This window comes from Astatotilapia calliptera, chromosome 7, assembly GCF_964374335.1.
Source record: "Astatotilapia calliptera chromosome 7, fAstCal68.1, whole genome shotgun sequence".
NCBI classification, from domain to species: domain Eukaryota; kingdom Metazoa; phylum Chordata; class Actinopteri; order Cichliformes; family Cichlidae; genus Astatotilapia; species Astatotilapia calliptera.
The window spans coordinates 44,045,938-44,064,626 of NC_137428.1; the positions used below are offsets into that span (position 1 = coordinate 44,045,938).

The window sequence follows — 18,689 nt, forward strand, 5'->3', positions numbered from 1 at the left end:
ATTGGAGCAGCTTTGGGCCCTCTGTGCAGAGTTTGAACATTCTCCCTGTATCTGTCTGGGTTCTCTCCACGTACTCCGCCTTCCTCCCAAAAACATGCAGTTAGTGGATTAATTGGTGACTCTAAATTGCCCATAGATGTGCAGAGTAGGCATTCTAACTTTTTACAGCAGAGAGTCATTGCCTCAGACTTATAAGTGATAATTCTCATTACTACTGCTTCATACTTTGCTGCAAACTGCTCCAGTGGAGGTCACCTACCGATGAAGCCAGAAGAATCACCAAATGTCTTCTTCAAATAAATTTTATTTTATTAGCGCCAAACCACAACAGTCACTTCAAGGCACTTTATCTAGTAAAGATCCTAGAATAGTACAGAGAAAGCACAAACAGTCAGACTAACTCCTATGAAAAAGCACTATGGCAACAGTGTGAAAGGAAAAATCTGTTTAAACAGTGAGAAACCTCCAGCAGAACCAGGCTCAGGAAGGGGCAGTCATCTGTCACGACCAGTTGAGAGTGAAGGGAGATGGACAGGACAAATAAAAGAAAGAAAAAGCACTGTAAAAGAGAGCCAGAGATTAATTAATCATTAAATGCAGAGTTATGTATGAAGACATGGGGAGTAAAAAGAGGTGAGTAAAGAAGAAACACTCTTACTGCAGTGTAACTAAGGGAGAATTCACACTCACCTGATCTAGACTGAACTGTAACCAAAGGAAAGTTTTAAGCCTAGTCTTGAAAGTAGAGAGGGTGTCTGAATCTAAACTGGGAGCTGATTACATAAAAAGGGGGCCCGAAACCTCAAGGCTCTGCCTCCCATTCTGCTTTGAAAGACCTTAGAAATCACATATTCCTAGGGTATTGTATCATCCAGGTCTTTATGTCTTTAAGACATTTCTGCAGTTTAATTGATGTGTCTCATCTGGCTTCATGAATAGACAAAGCTACACTACTAGCCAAAAGTTTGGACACACATTCTCAATTAATGTTTTTTCTTTATTTTACTACTTTCTACATTGTAGATACAAACTGAAGGCATCAAATATATGAAGCAAGATATATGGAATTATGTAGCAAACAAAAAAGGATAAATAGCTCTAAATATGATATGTTAGATTCCTCAAAGTATCCACCCTTTGCCTTGTTGACAGAGCTGCACACCCTTCTCTTCTCTCAATGAGCTCCATGATGTAGTCACCTGAAATGGTTTTTAATTCACCAGGTGTGTCTTGTCAGGGTTCATTTGTGGAATTTTCTTGACTTCTTAATGGGGTTGGCTCCATCAGTTGTGCTGTGCAGAAGTCAGGTTGGTACACAGCTGACAGCCCTATTTGACAACTGCTAGAATTCATATTATGGCATGAACCAGTCAGCTAAGTAAAGAGAAACAACAGTCCATCATTACTTTAAGAACTGACGGTCAGTCAGTCTGGAAAACTGCTAAGAAACTGCTACTATGGAAAAGAAACAAGCAGAAGAGATTTGTTTGGGCCAAGAAACACAAGAAATGGGCATCAGACCAGTGGGAATCTGTGCTTTGGTCTGATGAGTCCACATTTGAGATCTTTTGGTTCCATTGGCAGTGTGATGCAAAAAAAGTGAACAGATGGTCTCTACATTCATGGTTCCCCACTGTGAATCATGGAAGAGGAGGATGTGTGATGGTGTGGCAGAACCACAGCATCCTGCAGCGACTCAGGACAGTGACCCCAACACGCACCTCCAGGCTGTGTAAGATCCTTTTGAAGAAGAAGGAGAGTGATGGAGTGCTGCACCAGATCGCCTGGCTTCCACAGACCTAAACACAATTGTGATGGTTCAGCACAGTACTTCTAATTCCCCTGGCTTCTGACCTTCTTTTCACTCTAAAAGCAAACATTGCATCTGTAGTGCCATAATGCTCCTCACTAATTGTCACCTCTTTTTAGCTTAGCTTCAACAAGTCTTTGCCATATCTTTATGGCATAGCTCATTTTTTGTAGTCAATGCAGCTCACATCATCGTTGTTCTAGCATTCTTGGTGGTGCACAGGTTGGTCAGTCTGGTGTTGCAGTCTCAGACGACTGCTCTATCTGCTGGTAGCTGGTGTTTTGCCCCTATGGTATTCCTGCCGATTCCTTGGCACATACGACCCATATCCACAATGAGTGACAGGTTAACTTAAGAAAGCACCAGCAATAAGAAAAATGCTGCAAAAGCACACAAAACACAACGGAAATAGGAAAATTGAAAACGGAAATAGGAAAGAAAAGATGTGAGGTAAGAAAAGATGAGAGGTAAGTGTGTTAGCCTAACTATTAGCCTAAAAAATCCGTCATCAGTATTATATGAATCATGAGATTAAAACACACTTACCGAGCATGTTTTGGTTCCTGCAACTGGTCCGTAGGGTTATTGTCTCCCCAGTCACTTCCCTTGTGCTTTTGGAAATCTGTTTTTTCCTATTTCCATTTTCGTTTTTCCTATTTCTGTTGTGTTTTGTGTGCTTTTGCAGCATTTTTCTTATTGCTGGTGTTTTCTTAAGTTGCAGTCAGTTTGGCCTCTCAGGGCCACCGTATAAATTGGATGAAAACACTATACAGCTCTCCAAATGTGTCTGTCAGGACAAATGATCTTAAGATGATCTAAGATAAGCCTATATGCTGATGATACATTACTTTCCTTGGGAACACAAACCTCTCTTCTGAAGACAATCAGACTCACTGCTAAAATCCCATTCATATCAGACTACTCTGCTAACTGGAGTAAATTGACATTTCTGCCCCTAAATTGTAAATTTCAGAACACCTCCACCACTACACTACAGTTGGGTAACATTAATTATCTTCATGAATAAAAAAAACTGTTTGTATTACTCAATGTAGAAATGTACTTCTAGATCACATTAGTTTGTAGAAAATGCATGCCTCTTTAAAAATTTAATTGGATGAATTTATTTCTCTCTGATCTCTCTGATTAATTCCAGTGCTTAGTTGGCGTTGGTCGACTGTAGTCACATCTCCCTGTGTGTCTTGCACGTGGCTGGTGGTGGACACGGGGTCAGTGGAAGTCTAACAGTCTCCTGCGGGGGTCGGTTGGTGTTTTGGGGCATTGGTGTGTCTGCCTTGATTGCTGGTGAAGGTGGGTGGCTGGGGTGGGTGCAGGTGCTGTCTTGCAGTCTTGAGATGTGGAGCAGGTCCAGGTCTGGGGACTGGGGCCCTAGTTCCCAGGAATGCCCATTCTGGTTGGTTCCTGGTTGTTCCACCACATGGGGTGGGTTGGCCCACGTCTAGATGTCCAGTCCAGGTGGACTAGCCTTTGTGGTGGTGATGATGGGTGCTGGCTTATGGTGCGGCATTGCCCTGGGTTGCAGTTGACACAGGTCTGCTCTTCATCACCCTGTAGCATGATGTAGCATAGGCCACAGTTGGTAGGGCCATTGATGTGGCTTTGCTGGGTGTGCTGTGCTGCCATCCGCTGTCTCATGTCACATATCCTCCCTCAATTTTAATAACATCTGTGAGCTGTCAGCTTTCAGCCCTGATGGTGTGTCCGTGCCGTCGGGTGAGAAAGCTGACACCTCACTGATCCTGATGCGGCGGGTCAGCGCTTTGTGTTTATGTCTTTGTGCAGAATCCGTGTACCTGCTCTCATTTACTGTTTTAGCTGTTTGGTGGTTGTCGAAATTTAGTGAGGTTTAACCTGAGATTCTGGTATTTCGGGCAAAACACATTTATATTTAAAAAGCGATTCAGGATTTTAATGAATCGATATCGCGTAATTCAAGCTAGAATAGATTTTAATCGGAAAATCAATAATCAAAACCCACCCCTACCACTACTCCATTTCTCTTCCTGTCTTCCAACCAACAGTTGGACTCCACCTTCACTCCATCATATCAGCCACCTTTCTCACTTTACCAGTTATAGCCCGTACTCTCACCTCCAGACTCCAGCACCAGTTGTACTGTTTAGTTCACAGATCTGTTTGCTTGCTCTTTGTAGATCTTTCACATTAAAGTCACAGACACTCAGCTTGTTAACTGTATGTTAATTACGACTGTTCCACAGCCGTTGTAATCGGCTTCTGGGTCTCACCATCTTTGACTAAAGCTAAAGATTTTGTTAAACTAAAAATCTGATCTGGATAACTATGTTATCCTGATAGACATTATTAGTTGGTTTTAGATGTGAGCCATTAACATGCCTTGTTACATAGCATTTTTCTAATCTGCTTTAATACGTTGTACTTTATAAAAATGCTTGAAACGAGACCCAGTAAGTGGTTACAGAAAGAGGGTGATAGATTGCCAGAAGCAGAAAGAACAAGACAATGCTAGTGGCCAGACCTCATACAGGCTACACCCAGGGGAAGATGCTTGATGTCTAGAAACTAACTTCCTTGTTCAATATGTTATATCATTAGGCAAACTGATGATTGTGTAATAATAATTTTCCTAGGTAATCGCCCCTATATTGTACTGACCAGCCGTGTGCATCCTGGTGAGTCCAATGCCAGCTGGGTGATGAAGGGCACTTTGGAGTTTCTGTGCAGCAATGACCTGGTGGCCCAGAGTCTCAGGGAGGCCTTCGTCTTTAAGATCATCCCCATGCTCAACCCAGATGGAGTCATCAATGGCACGTGAGTGAGGAGCAGGAACATTGTTGGAATGGTTAAAAAAATGATATAATATACACTTTTACTTTACTTGAAACATGTAAGGAAACAATGCCCTTGGCTGCACTTACACTAGGCTTCTTAATAATGAAATGCTGCAGGTAGCATATGCTAATGTAACTACAATACAATATTACAATAACATTCACTGTTGATATAATTTTTGTCATTTTTGTGCTTTATGAGTTACTGACAGTTTGAACATTCTCATAATTTTACCTCTGAAATCCACTGTGGTGGTGTACAAACAGTTCTGATGCAATTGGAAAGCACACACTTTCAGCTTTAATTGAAAGGATTTAAGAAAAATATGGCATTAACTGTTCAAGAAATATATCAAGTTCTATACAAAAACTTTAATTTTCAGAGACGCAAAACACATTTCAAAATGAGGACCAAAGAAATGAAGCAAGGAGTGAAGGAGGTAAAAAAAAAAATCTATCAGAAATAATAACGTCTTTACTTAACCTTTACTTAACCAAATCACAGTCAGGCTACGAAGTCTGCAATCAAGGGATGCATTTATGAAAGTAAATACGAAAAAAACAAAACAAAACAGAACCCCAGATGAACTTGTGCCAGAAAGTAAGGAGGAGGAGAGAAACAGTTAATAATCTAAAACATCACATCATCTGTCAAACATGGTGGAAGCAATGTTATGGGATGGGTATGTATGGCCGCCAGTCAGCCTCGGCACTGGTGTTCATTGACTGCTGATAGAAGCAGCAGGATGAAGAGTCTATGGGACTGCACTCTGCTCACATTCAGACGAATGCTGCAACACTGATGGGACAAAGCTTCACAGTGCAGATGAATAATGATCCAAAGCAAACTGCAAAGTAACCCAACAGTTTCCTGAGTTTCCCAAGAAGCCTGGCAGAGCGTCTTGATCATACAGATATATGGTTTTGCTGAACCAGAAAGACTGTCATTAGAACATTTTGTCACGGTTCAGTGAAAAAAATACTTGAAACGAGACCCAGCAAGTGGTTACAGGAAGAGGGTGATAGATTGTCTGAAGCAGTCAGAACAAGAAAATACTACTGACGGAACCTCATACCACAGGCTATACCCAAGGGAAGATACGTCAAGTCTGTATGGCTTACTAAAGATACATAAACAGGGTGTACCTTTAAGACTAATTGTCTTAAAGGTACACCCTTTAAGTTTCAGACTTATTTCTGAATTCCAAAAAGACTTTTCCAGATATTGCAAACGCTTGATTGCAGTTGTTGCTTCCAAGGGCGGCCCAACCAGCTATTACGTTTAGGGGCAATCACTTTTTACATGGGGCCATGAAGATATCTCCCCCCCTATCATAAACATCTTCATTTAGAAACTTCATTTTGTGTTTACTTGTGTTATCTTTGTCTAATATTTAAATGAGTTAAAAATAGGAAATCAGGAAAGGGGCAAACACTTTTTCAAACAACTCTAGATAAACTCAATTATAGCACTTCATAACATCCATGTCTCTCTGTCCCACCTCTCAACAACAAACAGTACTTTGCTACTGAAGGACACTATTATTCAGCCAAACAACAAGTAACGTTACAGTATTTGGTATATATCACAGATTTACCCCTCACAAATGAATTACAGTGCAAGTATTTGTTTTTGTTGTTGTCTGTCTCCTCAGAAATCGCTGTGACCTGAACAGCAAAGATCTGAATCGTCAGTGGAGTAAACCAGACCCTCTTCTGAGTCCAACCATCTACCACACCAAAGGCTTTCTCTACTACCTCAACATTATAGGACGGACTCCAGTGGTGAGATACACATGCTGTTATGTAATGTTTTCTTTTTGAAATGTTAAGCTCTTTGGTTTTGCTAAATATCTGTCCTGCATGTTTGACACACTTTCACACATTAGTTAATCTACATACATTAGATCCAAAAATTATTCACAGCTTTATTAAAAATTCTAATCAAAAATGCGTTGTAAAATGTACCATACAAAAAAAAGATGTGCGTAAGTATTCGCAGCCTTTCAGTTCTTGTCTTGGAAATTCTGAATTTGTCGTTTAAGTATTAGGCTGTAATATCTAAACAGTGAACACTTCAGTTGAACCTGTTAAATTAAAATGACAAGTCTGTACTTTAATCACACATTAATTGTTTGATTTAAAATGCACTGTTTGGTTTCATAGGCAAAATCACAAATCAAAATATTTTATTGTCCAAATGCACAAGCTCTTTCTTTCTTCATATTTACTAGGTTTTCTGTGACTACCATGGCCACTCTCGAAAAAAGAATGTGTTCCTGTATGGCTGCAGCATTAAGGAGACTCTCTGGCAGTCTGGCTCTGCAGTTGACACTGTAGGATTGAAAGAGGATCCTGGATATAGGGTAAGAAAAGCACACACACAAAGCCAAGCAGGCCATAGGGGTTTCTGTTTTTGTTCTACTCGTTCACCAGCAGCAGTATTTCAAATTCTGAAACCAGATAAAATGTTTTGTTCCTCTCCATCTCTCTCTCTCGCTGTCTTTATCATTCTCATCGCCTTTCTAGACCATTCCAAAGACCTTGGATCGTATCGCACCGACCTTTTCTTTCAACAGCTGCAACTTTTTGGTAAAAGTTACAATACTAATAATAATTCTCATTTTGAAAATCACTGCATATAATAAATCCACAGCGTAGTTGTCAGTACAACTAAATACAACTACTAATTAATTCATATTGTTATCCTTCTCAGTATTGTAAGCAAAGTTGTACTTGTTGTCACTGTTAACTTCTTTATTATTAACACTGTCAGTTGTATAAAATAAATATCTCTGCCTGGAACAGCAGGTTAAATAAAGCATTATCTCAGCCATCTTCATGTATCATACCTCATCAACACCACTATCACTGTTATTGTCAGTAGTGTTTATATTTGTTAATGTGTGAATAGTTACATTCATTATTTTTCTTATTATATGGGCCATATTCTCTTACCTACCCTTAATTCTGATTTTAACCTGTCAGGTAGAGAAGTCTCGCTCTGCTACAGCCAGAGTGGTTGTCTGGAGGGAAATGGGAGTTCTGAGAAGTTATACTTTGGAGAATACTTACAATGGCTGCAACCAGGGAATATACAAGGTGTGTGTATGAGAGAGAAATTGGGTGAATTAGGGTACTCTAATAGAATTACTTAATGCTACTGTGCACTTTGTAACTTTTTACCATTCATTTTGTGCCATGTGTACAGGGAGTAACTATGTGACCAGTTTAAAGCAGTTTTATACCTGTAGCTCTGTAGAGCTCCAGAGTGGCAGGGTTGGTGTTGATAAGGAGATCCTGACCATGCTGTGCCAATAATACCTCAGTGGGTAAAGTGTTTCGCTGTCAGCCTGCACAGAATACTTTGTGTCTCTGCTCAACTTGCCTGATTTATTAGACCAGACATGGTCAGAACTGCCAGCCCCTCTTTTTTTATTGTCACACCACCAAACACCATCTTCTCTACATGACACATGTTGAACAAGGGTGGTTAGCAGAAGGAAAATCTGTTGCAATGCTGAATCACTGAATCTCATCTACTTGCTAATGCTATGTGTATTTCTCTATAAAGCCCAGGTCGTAACAGATCTCAGAGCAGCCAAAGATAACCCGTGGCACTTTCCTTCGCACGCTGCTTTCCTCTCAGTTTACCAACACAAACCAGGGGTTTATTCACAATGCGTCTGTGCAAACCACTAGAAACAAGCTGCTGATCTCTCAGCTTGCCCAGCTCCAGTAATTGTTAAGGGGTAATGGACACACCCTCAGAGAGAGAGAGAGAACTAGACTTTGTTATGAGATTGAAATATGTTTTCAGGGACAATAGCTGACTGCGGCCGCAAGATAGCAAAAATGTAAAGGCTGGATGCACATATTAATTGACAGGTCTTTATGGGAGCACTGTCATTGGTTCACACTTGTATGCAACTTTGTTTTGTTCTTGATGTTTTTGTTTTTTGGAGCACAAGTTCCTTTTGAGCTGGACCACTTAGCCTATGCACTTATAAATCTAAATCAAAACAGAATGTAATGATATTCAAATTTCATAAATATGGTCATTTCCCAAAGATTGAGATGTTTAGCACCGGGTAGCATGATGTCTTCTTTTAACAACAGGCCATAAAAGTCTATAAACTGAGGTGAGCAGCTGCTGGACTTTTGGATGCCTCATTCTTGTCTGAGAGATGATTTTTTTTTTTATTATACAGGGAGTGCAGAATTATTAGGCAAATGAGTATTTTGTCTACATCATCCTCTTCATGCATGTTGTCTTACTCCAAGCTGTATAGGCTCGAAAGCCTACTACCAATTAAGCATATTAGCTGATGTGCATCTCTGTAATGAGAAGGGGTGTGGTCTAATGACATCAACACCCTATATCAGGTGTGCATAATTATTAGGCAACGTCCTTTCCTTTGGCAAAATGGGTCAAAAGAAGGACTTGACAGGCTCAGAAAAGTCAAAAATAGTGAGATATCTTGCAGAGGGATGCAGCAGTCTCAAAATTGCAAAGCTTCTGAAGCGTGATCATCGAACAATCAAGCGTTTCATTCAAAATAGTCAACAGGGTCGCAAGAAGCGTGTGGAAAAACCAAGGCGCAAAATAACTGCCCATGAAGTGAGAAAAGTCAAGCGTGCAGCTGCCAAGATGCCACTTGCCACCAGTTTGGCCATATTTCAGAGCTGCAACATCACTGGAGTGCCCAAAAGCACAAGCTGTGCAATACTCAGAGACATGGCCAAGGTAAGAAAGGCTGAAAGACGACCACCACTGGACAAGACACACAAGCTGAATCGTCAAGACTGGGCCAAGAAATATCTCGAGACTGGTTTTTCTAAGGTTTTATGGACTGATGAAATGAGAGTGAGTCTTGATGGGCCAGATGGATGGGCCCGTGGCTGGATTGGTAAAGGGCAGGGAGCTCCAGTCCGACTCAGATGCCAGCAAGGTGGAGGTGGAGTACTGGTTTGGGCTGGTATCATCAAAGATGAGCTTGTGGGGCCTTTTCGGGTTGAGGATGGAGTCAAGCTCAACTCCCAGTCCTACTGCCAGTTTCTGGAAGACACCTTCTTCAAGCAGTGGTACAGGAAGAAGTCTGCATCCTTCAAGAAAAACATGATTTTCATGCAGGACAATGCTCCATCACACGCGTCCAAGTACTCCACAGCGTGGCTGGCAAGAAAGGGTATAAAAGAAGAAAAACTAATGACATGGCCACCTTGTTCACCTGATCTGAACCCCATTGAGAACCTGTGGTCCATCATCAAATGTGAGATTTACAAGGAGGGAAAACAGTACACCTCTCTGAACAGTGTCTGGGAGGCTGTGGTTGCTGCTGCACGCAATGTTGATGGTGAACAGATCAAAACACTGACAGAATCCATGGATGGCAGGCTTTTGAGTGTCCTTGCAAAGAAAGGTGGCTATATTGGTCGCTGATTTGTTTTTGTTTTTGAATGTCAGAAATTTATATTTGTGAATGTGGAGATGTTATATTGGTGTCACTGGTAAAAATAAATAATTGAAATGGGTATATATTTGTTTTTTGTTAAGTTGCCTAATAATTATGCACAGTAATAGTCACCTGCACACACAGATATCCCCCTAAAATAGCTAAAACTAAAAACAAACTAAAAAACTACTTCCAAAAACATTCAGCTTTGATATTAATGAGTTTTTTGGGTTCATTGAGAACATGGTTGTTGTTGTTCAATAATAAAATTATTCCTCAAAAATACAACTTGCCTAATAATTCTGCACTCCCTGTATGATGCTTCAAATGTTTTCAAATGGATAAAGCCAGTCTGGACTGCAGGCAGGCTAGTCCAGGTCATCTGCTGTTAGTGAGCAATGCTGTTGTCACAGTATGAGGTTTAGCATTGTCTTGCTGAGTCATGCAAGGACTTCCCCGAAAAAGCATCTGTTGCTAATCTTCTGGAGCCTTTCCAGATATGCAAGTTGTACAATTCTCTTAAACTATTTGGTGATTAGACTCAAATGACCCATCATAGCAGAACAGAATCCCACCAGTGATGGGACAGCACCCACCCCACACATCCACAGAAGAGCACTGAGATATAAAAATGTGCATAGACGAAGCTGATTTTCTTGGAAAAGGTGGGCAAAACATGACTGGGCTAGAGCAGTGATGTAAGAATTGAGTTTGGCAGCATGATAAAACGAATGTAAAGTAAAGAATAGCTAGTAGCTGCAAACCCAGGATAGCAGGGAGATGAGTGATTACAGATCTTCCTTATTGAACTTTTGCATAAGCTTTGCTTCAGAGAATCTTTTCCTGACTAAGATGCTCTTTTCATGCCCTATTATGTTACTGACATCTTGTCAGTTGTTCCAATTTGATGTAAACTGTTCCTTCTGCTGTGCCTCAGAAGGGCACTTTTGAGTCATGTTGGTCCATCAAATTAAAAAAAAAAGATTAGTATTTTTAATTAAATAGTAAAATGTCTCAGTTTAAGCATTTACGATATTCTCTATGCTCTATTGTGAATAAAATATGCTTTTATGAGATTTGCAGATCTCTTTTTGTTTTCATTTGACACAGCATCGTAGCTTTTATTTGGATTGGGTTTGTAAAAAATCCAGTAGCGTGTTCCTAACAAATGTCTCTCATTGGGCAGTGTGCACAAATTTTCAGGATGTATAATATACTTAACTTGGCTCAGGAGGGGAGCGTGTCTGTGTGTGTGCCTGTGTGTTGTTACAGGGGCTGCAGACAGGAACCCAGGAGCACCAGGAAATGGGGATGAAGTTCTGCCACAGTCTGTTGTCTGTAACCAAAGACACAAGGATTCTATACAGCAGGAAACTCATCAACCATATTGACCTGGACCACAACATGCTGGACCACAAGTCTCACAAGTAAGCTACCGTTCTAGGGCGGCTTATCATATGTGGGTTTTCCATGTGGCAGCAGGGAGGACAGTGCTTAAACCAGGGCAGTTCGAGTGGAATTCAGGTATTTATGGGAAGAGGTGATGAACTCTTTCCCAGTTAAATTTACCCTTCATTCTAATTTGTGTTGTACAGTTATTTCATTTTTAACTTTAATTTTTATATTTTATTTTATTCCTTCCTAGTTAAATTTACCCTTTTTAATTTTCATATTTATTTCCTATCTTATTCATAGCCTTTTCTTTTTTTCTTTAGGTCACGAGCAGTTGTCTAAGCATTTCACTGCATATCGTACTGTGTATGACTGTGTACGTGACAAATAAAAATTTGAATTTTGAATTTGAATTTGAACAGCTGCTGATGCAAAACACACCTGATGCCACTGCTGCAAGCAAGCAAGCTGTGTGTTTACACAGTGTGTTTTACATAAAACTTAGTTTGTTGTTTTTGGTGAACAAGACTTAACATGGCAATTCTTTCTTCTTTCATGCAGCTGTTTTGAAGACGATGAGCCTCCGTGTGCTGAGGAGATCGAGTACTCTGGTGGCTGTCCCACACTTAAAGGCAGTGATTTGGATTCAGACATTGACAGCAACATGGCCCATGTTGATGATGATGACAAAGAGCACAGTACTCAAAAACATCAGCAAGACAGCATCAGTCAGTCTCAGCAGTCAAGCATAAAGAACCACCTGTTTCCTCCACAAACCCGGCAGCCATCCGTTGATACACCTAGTGAGAGAAGAGACTTGCGTAATGGTTTGAGGATTTCAAAATGATAACTCACAAGTTTAAAGGTTTTTTTTTAATAATTTACTTTCTTAACGATAGTAAGAGAGCATCAGCTAATATGAGCTGTAGTCCTTTAAACACAGCAGACTGTTCTGGATGAAAATAATAATACTTGGGTTTGTAATTCAAAACCAGCTTAACTAGAATGTATTACTAAAGACTGAAAATACCAGGCATGTGATCAATACTTCATAACAGACTTTAACATAAACATGTATAGCCAAGTACAGCCATGACTTAAAGACTGGCTGTTTTACTTAGACCTAAATTTTCAGGAAAGGAATCTCATAACTCCACCAGTTATGAGATGAAATGACAATAGTTTCAATGAATGATGGATTAAAACCAGTTCTTATTGAATATTTATGTATGTAAAAGGTCATCAGCATAGTCTTAATGATACTGATAACATCACCAGTGAACAAAAATGCATGCTATAACGAATGAAAAATGCAACTATAACAGTGATCTGCATTTTGTCTGTCTTTGTCATTGGGTGAAAATAATTTCGTGTTAGCCTTTTTAGTTAATATCTACAACATCAGTTTAGTGTTCCAGCATCTTATTGTGACTGGCTTTTTTCTGTCTGTACTACTGCAGGCACTACTTTGATTATTAGTAGGTAATTAGCAAACTGAAACAAACTTGATTGTTGCTGTGTAAAACTTTTAAATCAACTTAGTTGTATTAATTACATGAAATACTGGGGACTGGTACTTATCTTTCCTCTTCTGTATCTTTGCAGAAAGAACAAAAACAAAAACAGGTGAATAGGTTTAACCTGCTTGGAGGAAAGAATTCGGCATGTTTCCCAAAATGTTCTCACCAAAATGTCAAGTTCAAATGTTATGCTGTATGTTATAGACTTAAAATGTGTAAACTGTAAGGCAAGGGGTGGTATTTGGCTTCTGAGTAAATATCAGCGATTTACTTTACAATTAATATCCTGCCAAGAACACATCCTGTACACAACTCCATGTTTTATCTTTTCAAGTTTCATTACAAACAAATCTCATAAAAGGTCAAAGAAACTCTGATGACTGATGGTGCATTTATTCAGAAGAACATTAATATTGACTGTAATATTATCACAGAACTGCAACTACGCTGCCTTTACAGCAGTTGTAGTTTGTTTTGTAATCCACAAAGGCACAATGCTGCTCTCAAGCGTCATGTATGAAATTATAAATGTTAACATTTTCCAGAAAGAATTTTTTTCCCAACATTTTTTGCTTAAACAAGCCTATGCTGATGGAATCTAAAATTTCTGAAAGTACATGAGTTTTTTTTTACCCAGTAGGTTAGCCTTTTAGCCTAAATTTGTGCAAGTGTACGATAAATGATATAGTTTATACATTTATACAGTTTGGGGATTCCATGGATGGAGGATCCGAACACAGAGCACACAGGGAACACAATAAAGCCCCAAATCCAAATCTTAAATCCAAAAGTAGACATCCAAGTAAAAGCAAACAAGCAAATAAATTCAGCAAAGCTAGGGAAAGGCAAAATCTAAAAATACTCCAAAGATTATAGATGAGAAGCTTGGAAGTCAGAACAAGGTAAAATAGAAAGAACATACAAGGTCTCTTTGTTTACATTGTACTGTATATACTGCACATGTTGTACTGCTGTGAGTACTCCTGCTATTTTTAACTCTTTTAACTCCATTTTGACTGCCTCCAGTCATTTTGCACCTTTAAATCACACTGGATCTTTTCCACTTTGAAGAAACAATTTGAACTTTAGAATTTTATTGTGAAAAGAGGATCACCCGCAGGAAGTCAAATCAGTTGATATCCATCCATTTGAGCTCAAGTTTGAAATTGCTGATGCAAAATACAAGTGGTCAAAACTGCGCTTGCAGGAGATGAATAAGCAGCAATGCCAGAAGTGGTCAAAAAGTTTACAGGGAGATTTTTAATTTAATTATTGGTTATGGGCAAAGTTAGGTGGGAGAAGTAGAAGAAGCTTTTATCACACCTAAATCCCATTCCTCCTCCCAGCTGTGAATTCTTTTTCTGCCATGAGACAGGGCATCTCATTGCCCACTGTCCCTATCTCCAGTGCAAAGAGCAAAAGTTGCCAACTTTTTTTTCAAAAGGTTCTGTATTTTTGATGGGCAAAGAGGAGGCTTGTGTTCTGATTATGGTTTTGCATGATATTGGAGCCATCAGCCCGACTCTTCTGGATAGGGGAGAAGATGTTGAGCTAATAGTAATGTGGGCGGATGTCTCTCCACTCTGCAGTGGTTGGTTGCATCAGTGGAGGTGATGAGCCAGAGTAGTGGGCTGTGGTAGACTCCTTTGTCATGTGGTGCTGAAGACGTTTTTTTGTTTTTGAAGCCCTTCAGTCTCAGATGCCGTCTGACGGTTATGGGACTGCAGTCAGCACCAGTAACGGCCTTAATTTGGGTTGAGGATCGTCCAGTGTCTTGACAGACGGCCAATTGGATCCTCCGGCTCAGTGCTGATGAATTTTTCTGGGGTCTTCCACTTGACGTTTTTGTTCCATAACCCTCAGGAACATTTAAGAAATTCCAAATGACTGTCACACTGCGTCCCACCTCAGCAGCGATGGCGTGCTGCAAGCTTATGCAGTTCAACAACCCGACCACGTTCAAAAAGGGAACGTTTTTGTGCCTTTGCCATCAAAACGTCATGACAGTGTGACAGAAATTGACAATGTGGTTTGCAAAATACCATCAGAAATAAAGGGATTTTAATGCCCCCAAACTGGCTGGGACACTTGATTTTGTTGAACTAACAAACATTTTAGGAAGGTTTATGACTTTTGCATTGGAGATTTAAGAGAGTCCAAGAATTTTATTTGATTGTCTCTAATATAGTTAGGTATTCTGAGTTTTACCATAAATTGGTGACTCAACCATTTGGTAGAGACCTCTATCTAAAAAAAAAAGACGGGGTTGTTTGAACAAAAGAATAAAGATTATATTTACTGTGGCCCCAAATGAGGAAAAAATACAGTGAAAAAATGTTTTCATGTTTTTTTTCTTGCCGCTGCCTTTAAAGGCTCAAGGTCACTGAAATTTGATCTCGTTCAAGATTTTTAGTAGATACACATATGGTATGAATTTGAAAATCCTGTCACTTTGTTCTCGAACTATCACGTTCACGAGATTGTCAGAAAACTTGACCTCTGACCTTAAGGCTGAGCTGAAGGTTTTTATAAGCTTAAAATTCATATGAGTTCAATTCAATTTTATCTACCGGTATTTAGCGCCAAATCACAGTGGATTAATTTGCTGATTAATTTCCCAGGTAACAGACTGATTGAAAATAATGAGAAATTCTAATGTCTAAATCTAAAAGAGCAGAAGTGTGAGAGTACAACAACAGCATGAACAAAAAGGTCTGAGGAACCACTGGAGCATAAATAAAAAGCAAGTGAACTTGGTTATCTTTCACCTCACAATGTGAACATAGAAATTTATCTTGGTCCACTTTTAGATCCATTTTGAAGAGGACTGTATGTAAAAACAAGATTTCAGGCTGCAAACAAGGTTTACAGTGTGCAACTTAAATGACAAACCCATGGACCCTATTTCAGAAAGCAGATTTTGTGAAAATTTGTGTTATTATTGCCAACAATGTTCTAACAGTGATCAATCACCGTGACAAAAAAAGACACACAAACACTGAAAATACATTTACAGGCACAATGGAGGCATACAGATGAACATACACATGAGACTGTGGTTCAGGGAATCATCTTGCACCCACAGACATCAATAATGGTGGACAGACATTTTAATTATTAATGCTCTGAATTAAGTATCTTTCTATTGCTCTACACTATGTCTGTGTGTGTGTGCGCGCGCGCGCACAGGCAAGGACATGGAACTCTACAATGCAGCATGCATAGTATAATACACGTTTCTATCTATCTATACACACACACACACACACACACACACACACACACACACACACACACACACACACACACACACACTTCTACGCTTTTTGACAGAGAGAGAGATAAAGCACTAAGGTGAGCCTAACTGTAAAATAAGGGGCTATTTTTCGTACAAGGCAACAACTGTCTAACTGTGCATATTAAGTACATAACAGTAACAGATGGATAAACGTCGTAAATTACAAACTAAGGAGAGGTAATGCCATATAAATGATGTCTTAAGCACTTGCTAATACCTTGTTAAAGCTTAATAGCGTGACATTATTATGTGCTACTGTGTGGCTTGACTGTGTGGCTACAATTACAAGAGGAGATGTGTTATCACAGAGCGTGATACGACTGTCTCTGAAACACAATAAACAATACACAGGGCTATAATAGCTCTCTTGATACAATAACAGTTAATTAGGCTGGTGAAGTGGGAGCTGTATTGATTGGCTCAGTTAATTGGTCATTTAACTCTGCAATCCCACAGGCCCATTCAACACAGCTAGTGTTACAGGTAGTGTGTGAGAGAGTGTTTGGGAGTGTGTCTGTGTTTGTAAGAGTAAGCCTATACAACAAATAGTCTCATGCCTTTAAGCTACTAATGTTCTGCCTCACTGCTCTTATTTTTGCACAGAGTTGTTGTTGATGTCTAAGTTATAATTATGAATACATGGACTGGACTGGCGAATACGATTTACTCTAACTTTGCATTAAGCACTTTTTACTGCAAGCTTTATTCATCCAAGCAACCTAAATCCAGCCTAAACTAAACCTGTTTTAACCCATTTAAAGCCTTATGGACAATGGTAATGATTTAAAGCTGTATACATAATTTATGCACTGAATATTTAGATCTCAAATCACAGCATGCATTACTTCCACCGTCCTTCCAAGTTTTCAGTAAGAGACAAGATTTTTGTTTGCCATAAAAAAATGTTTGTATCAAGAAAAAGAACTTCAACTTTAAAGCCTAAAGATCCTTTCAGTTCACAAACCAGCTTCTGACAAAGGTACAGTGCTCTGAAAAAGTATTTGGGCCTCTTTATTTTTTACATAACCTGAGTAAATACTGAATGCTTTTTAAAATAATTTTTCACAGTGCTGTAAACACGGAGCAGATAAACTGTTAACAAAGGCCATGTTTTAGTTACTTTGGGTTAATACTTCTTGGATTTTTGGATTTTGCCATTGATCAGTAAGATGGTAGAAGACAGGTCTCACTCTTGGAAAAATAAATGGATTTCTGTTAACTTGCTGAAATTTTTTTAATTATTTACACATAAATAACAAATAACTGGTATGTTCGCTGGCATTGGAAACTGTTTTTTTTTTTAGGCTAAATTTTATTTTATTTCATTTCAGTCCTCTGAAGTCATCGTTTCTTAAATAATGGATTAATAATGGATTAATAAAGCTAAATTTAAACATTATCACAATAAATTAGCTGATCATTTGTCTTTTAAATCAGTTATTATATAATGTGTAAAATCAGAGGACTGTCCCACAACAGCTTCACTCACTGACACGTAAACATTATACGCTGTACTGCTATTCATATATTATTATTCAGTTAGAAAATACATCTAAAATGTGTGACTGCAGGGAAAACGTGTGAGGTGGAAAAAGCGAGTCAGAAGAACAAAAGAGAGTAAGGAAAGAGATATAGGAGGCTGCTCCTCAGAGGACCATCATCTACTATATCAGGTTTTTAACATATCAAAATATGAAACTGGAGCATGGGGAGTGAAATCTGTTCTATGATTTCTGAGTAGTAAATTATTTATCAGTCTGAAAGCCCCTCTAACTACGGTAAGACCTATTGCCAAGGGGGGTTGTGAGTCATGTATATGTAATACTGCCTAATACCAGTGACAGAGACACTGACTGAGAATTACTCTACAGGTTTATATCTGCACTATGTTCCTCTGAAACTCATGGTGATGAGAAGACTCCAGGATGTTATTGCATACAGGCAAGAAACAGGAGGACATGTCACAGCTACCTTGGGTGATTTCCATTTCCTACACTGACAGTATACTTCCTATACACTTTATACTAGACCAATACAGTTAGTATAAAGGTGGAATTCGGTGAAATAATTAAGCGTCATCAGCTTAAAATGCAAATTATTCTGTAACACTTGATGTAACCAAACACTGACCATGAGCCTCACAGCCAGTGTTCAAATGTCCAACACAACTATAAATTCACTACAGTACGATAATCTAACATGTTTATCATGCACAAGACTACAAAGTATTTTCATGCAAGATTTGAATAACACAAACTTGATATGCTTTCTTTCACGTTTCATGATATGAAAAAACATAATTTGGCAAAACTCATTATATACAGATGCAATGTGTGTGTGCAATACTTCATACCATCCCTCAAAGCTTCTTAAATTTTATTT

General features: G+C 39.1%; 1 protein-coding gene across 1 annotated transcript in view; it reads left to right on the forward strand.

The window, feature by feature from the left end:
- agbl1 (AGBL carboxypeptidase 1) overlaps positions 1–13,380 on the forward strand; it is a 71,659-nt gene extending 58,279 nt beyond the window's left edge. The window contains exons 20-26 of the mRNA XM_026174779.2: positions 4,441–4,621; positions 6,297–6,426; positions 6,876–7,007; positions 7,171–7,233; positions 7,630–7,743; positions 11,370–11,524; positions 12,051–13,380. Coding sequence (XP_026030564.2) covers positions 4,441–4,621; positions 6,297–6,426; positions 6,876–7,007; positions 7,171–7,233; positions 7,630–7,743; positions 11,370–11,524; positions 12,051–12,336 — 1,061 coding nt within the window. The 3' untranslated portion in view covers positions 12,337–13,380. The remainder of the gene's footprint in view (positions 1–4,440; positions 4,622–6,296; positions 6,427–6,875; positions 7,008–7,170; positions 7,234–7,629; positions 7,744–11,369; positions 11,525–12,050) is intronic.
- The last annotated feature ends 5,309 nt before the right edge of the window (positions 13,381–18,689 follow it).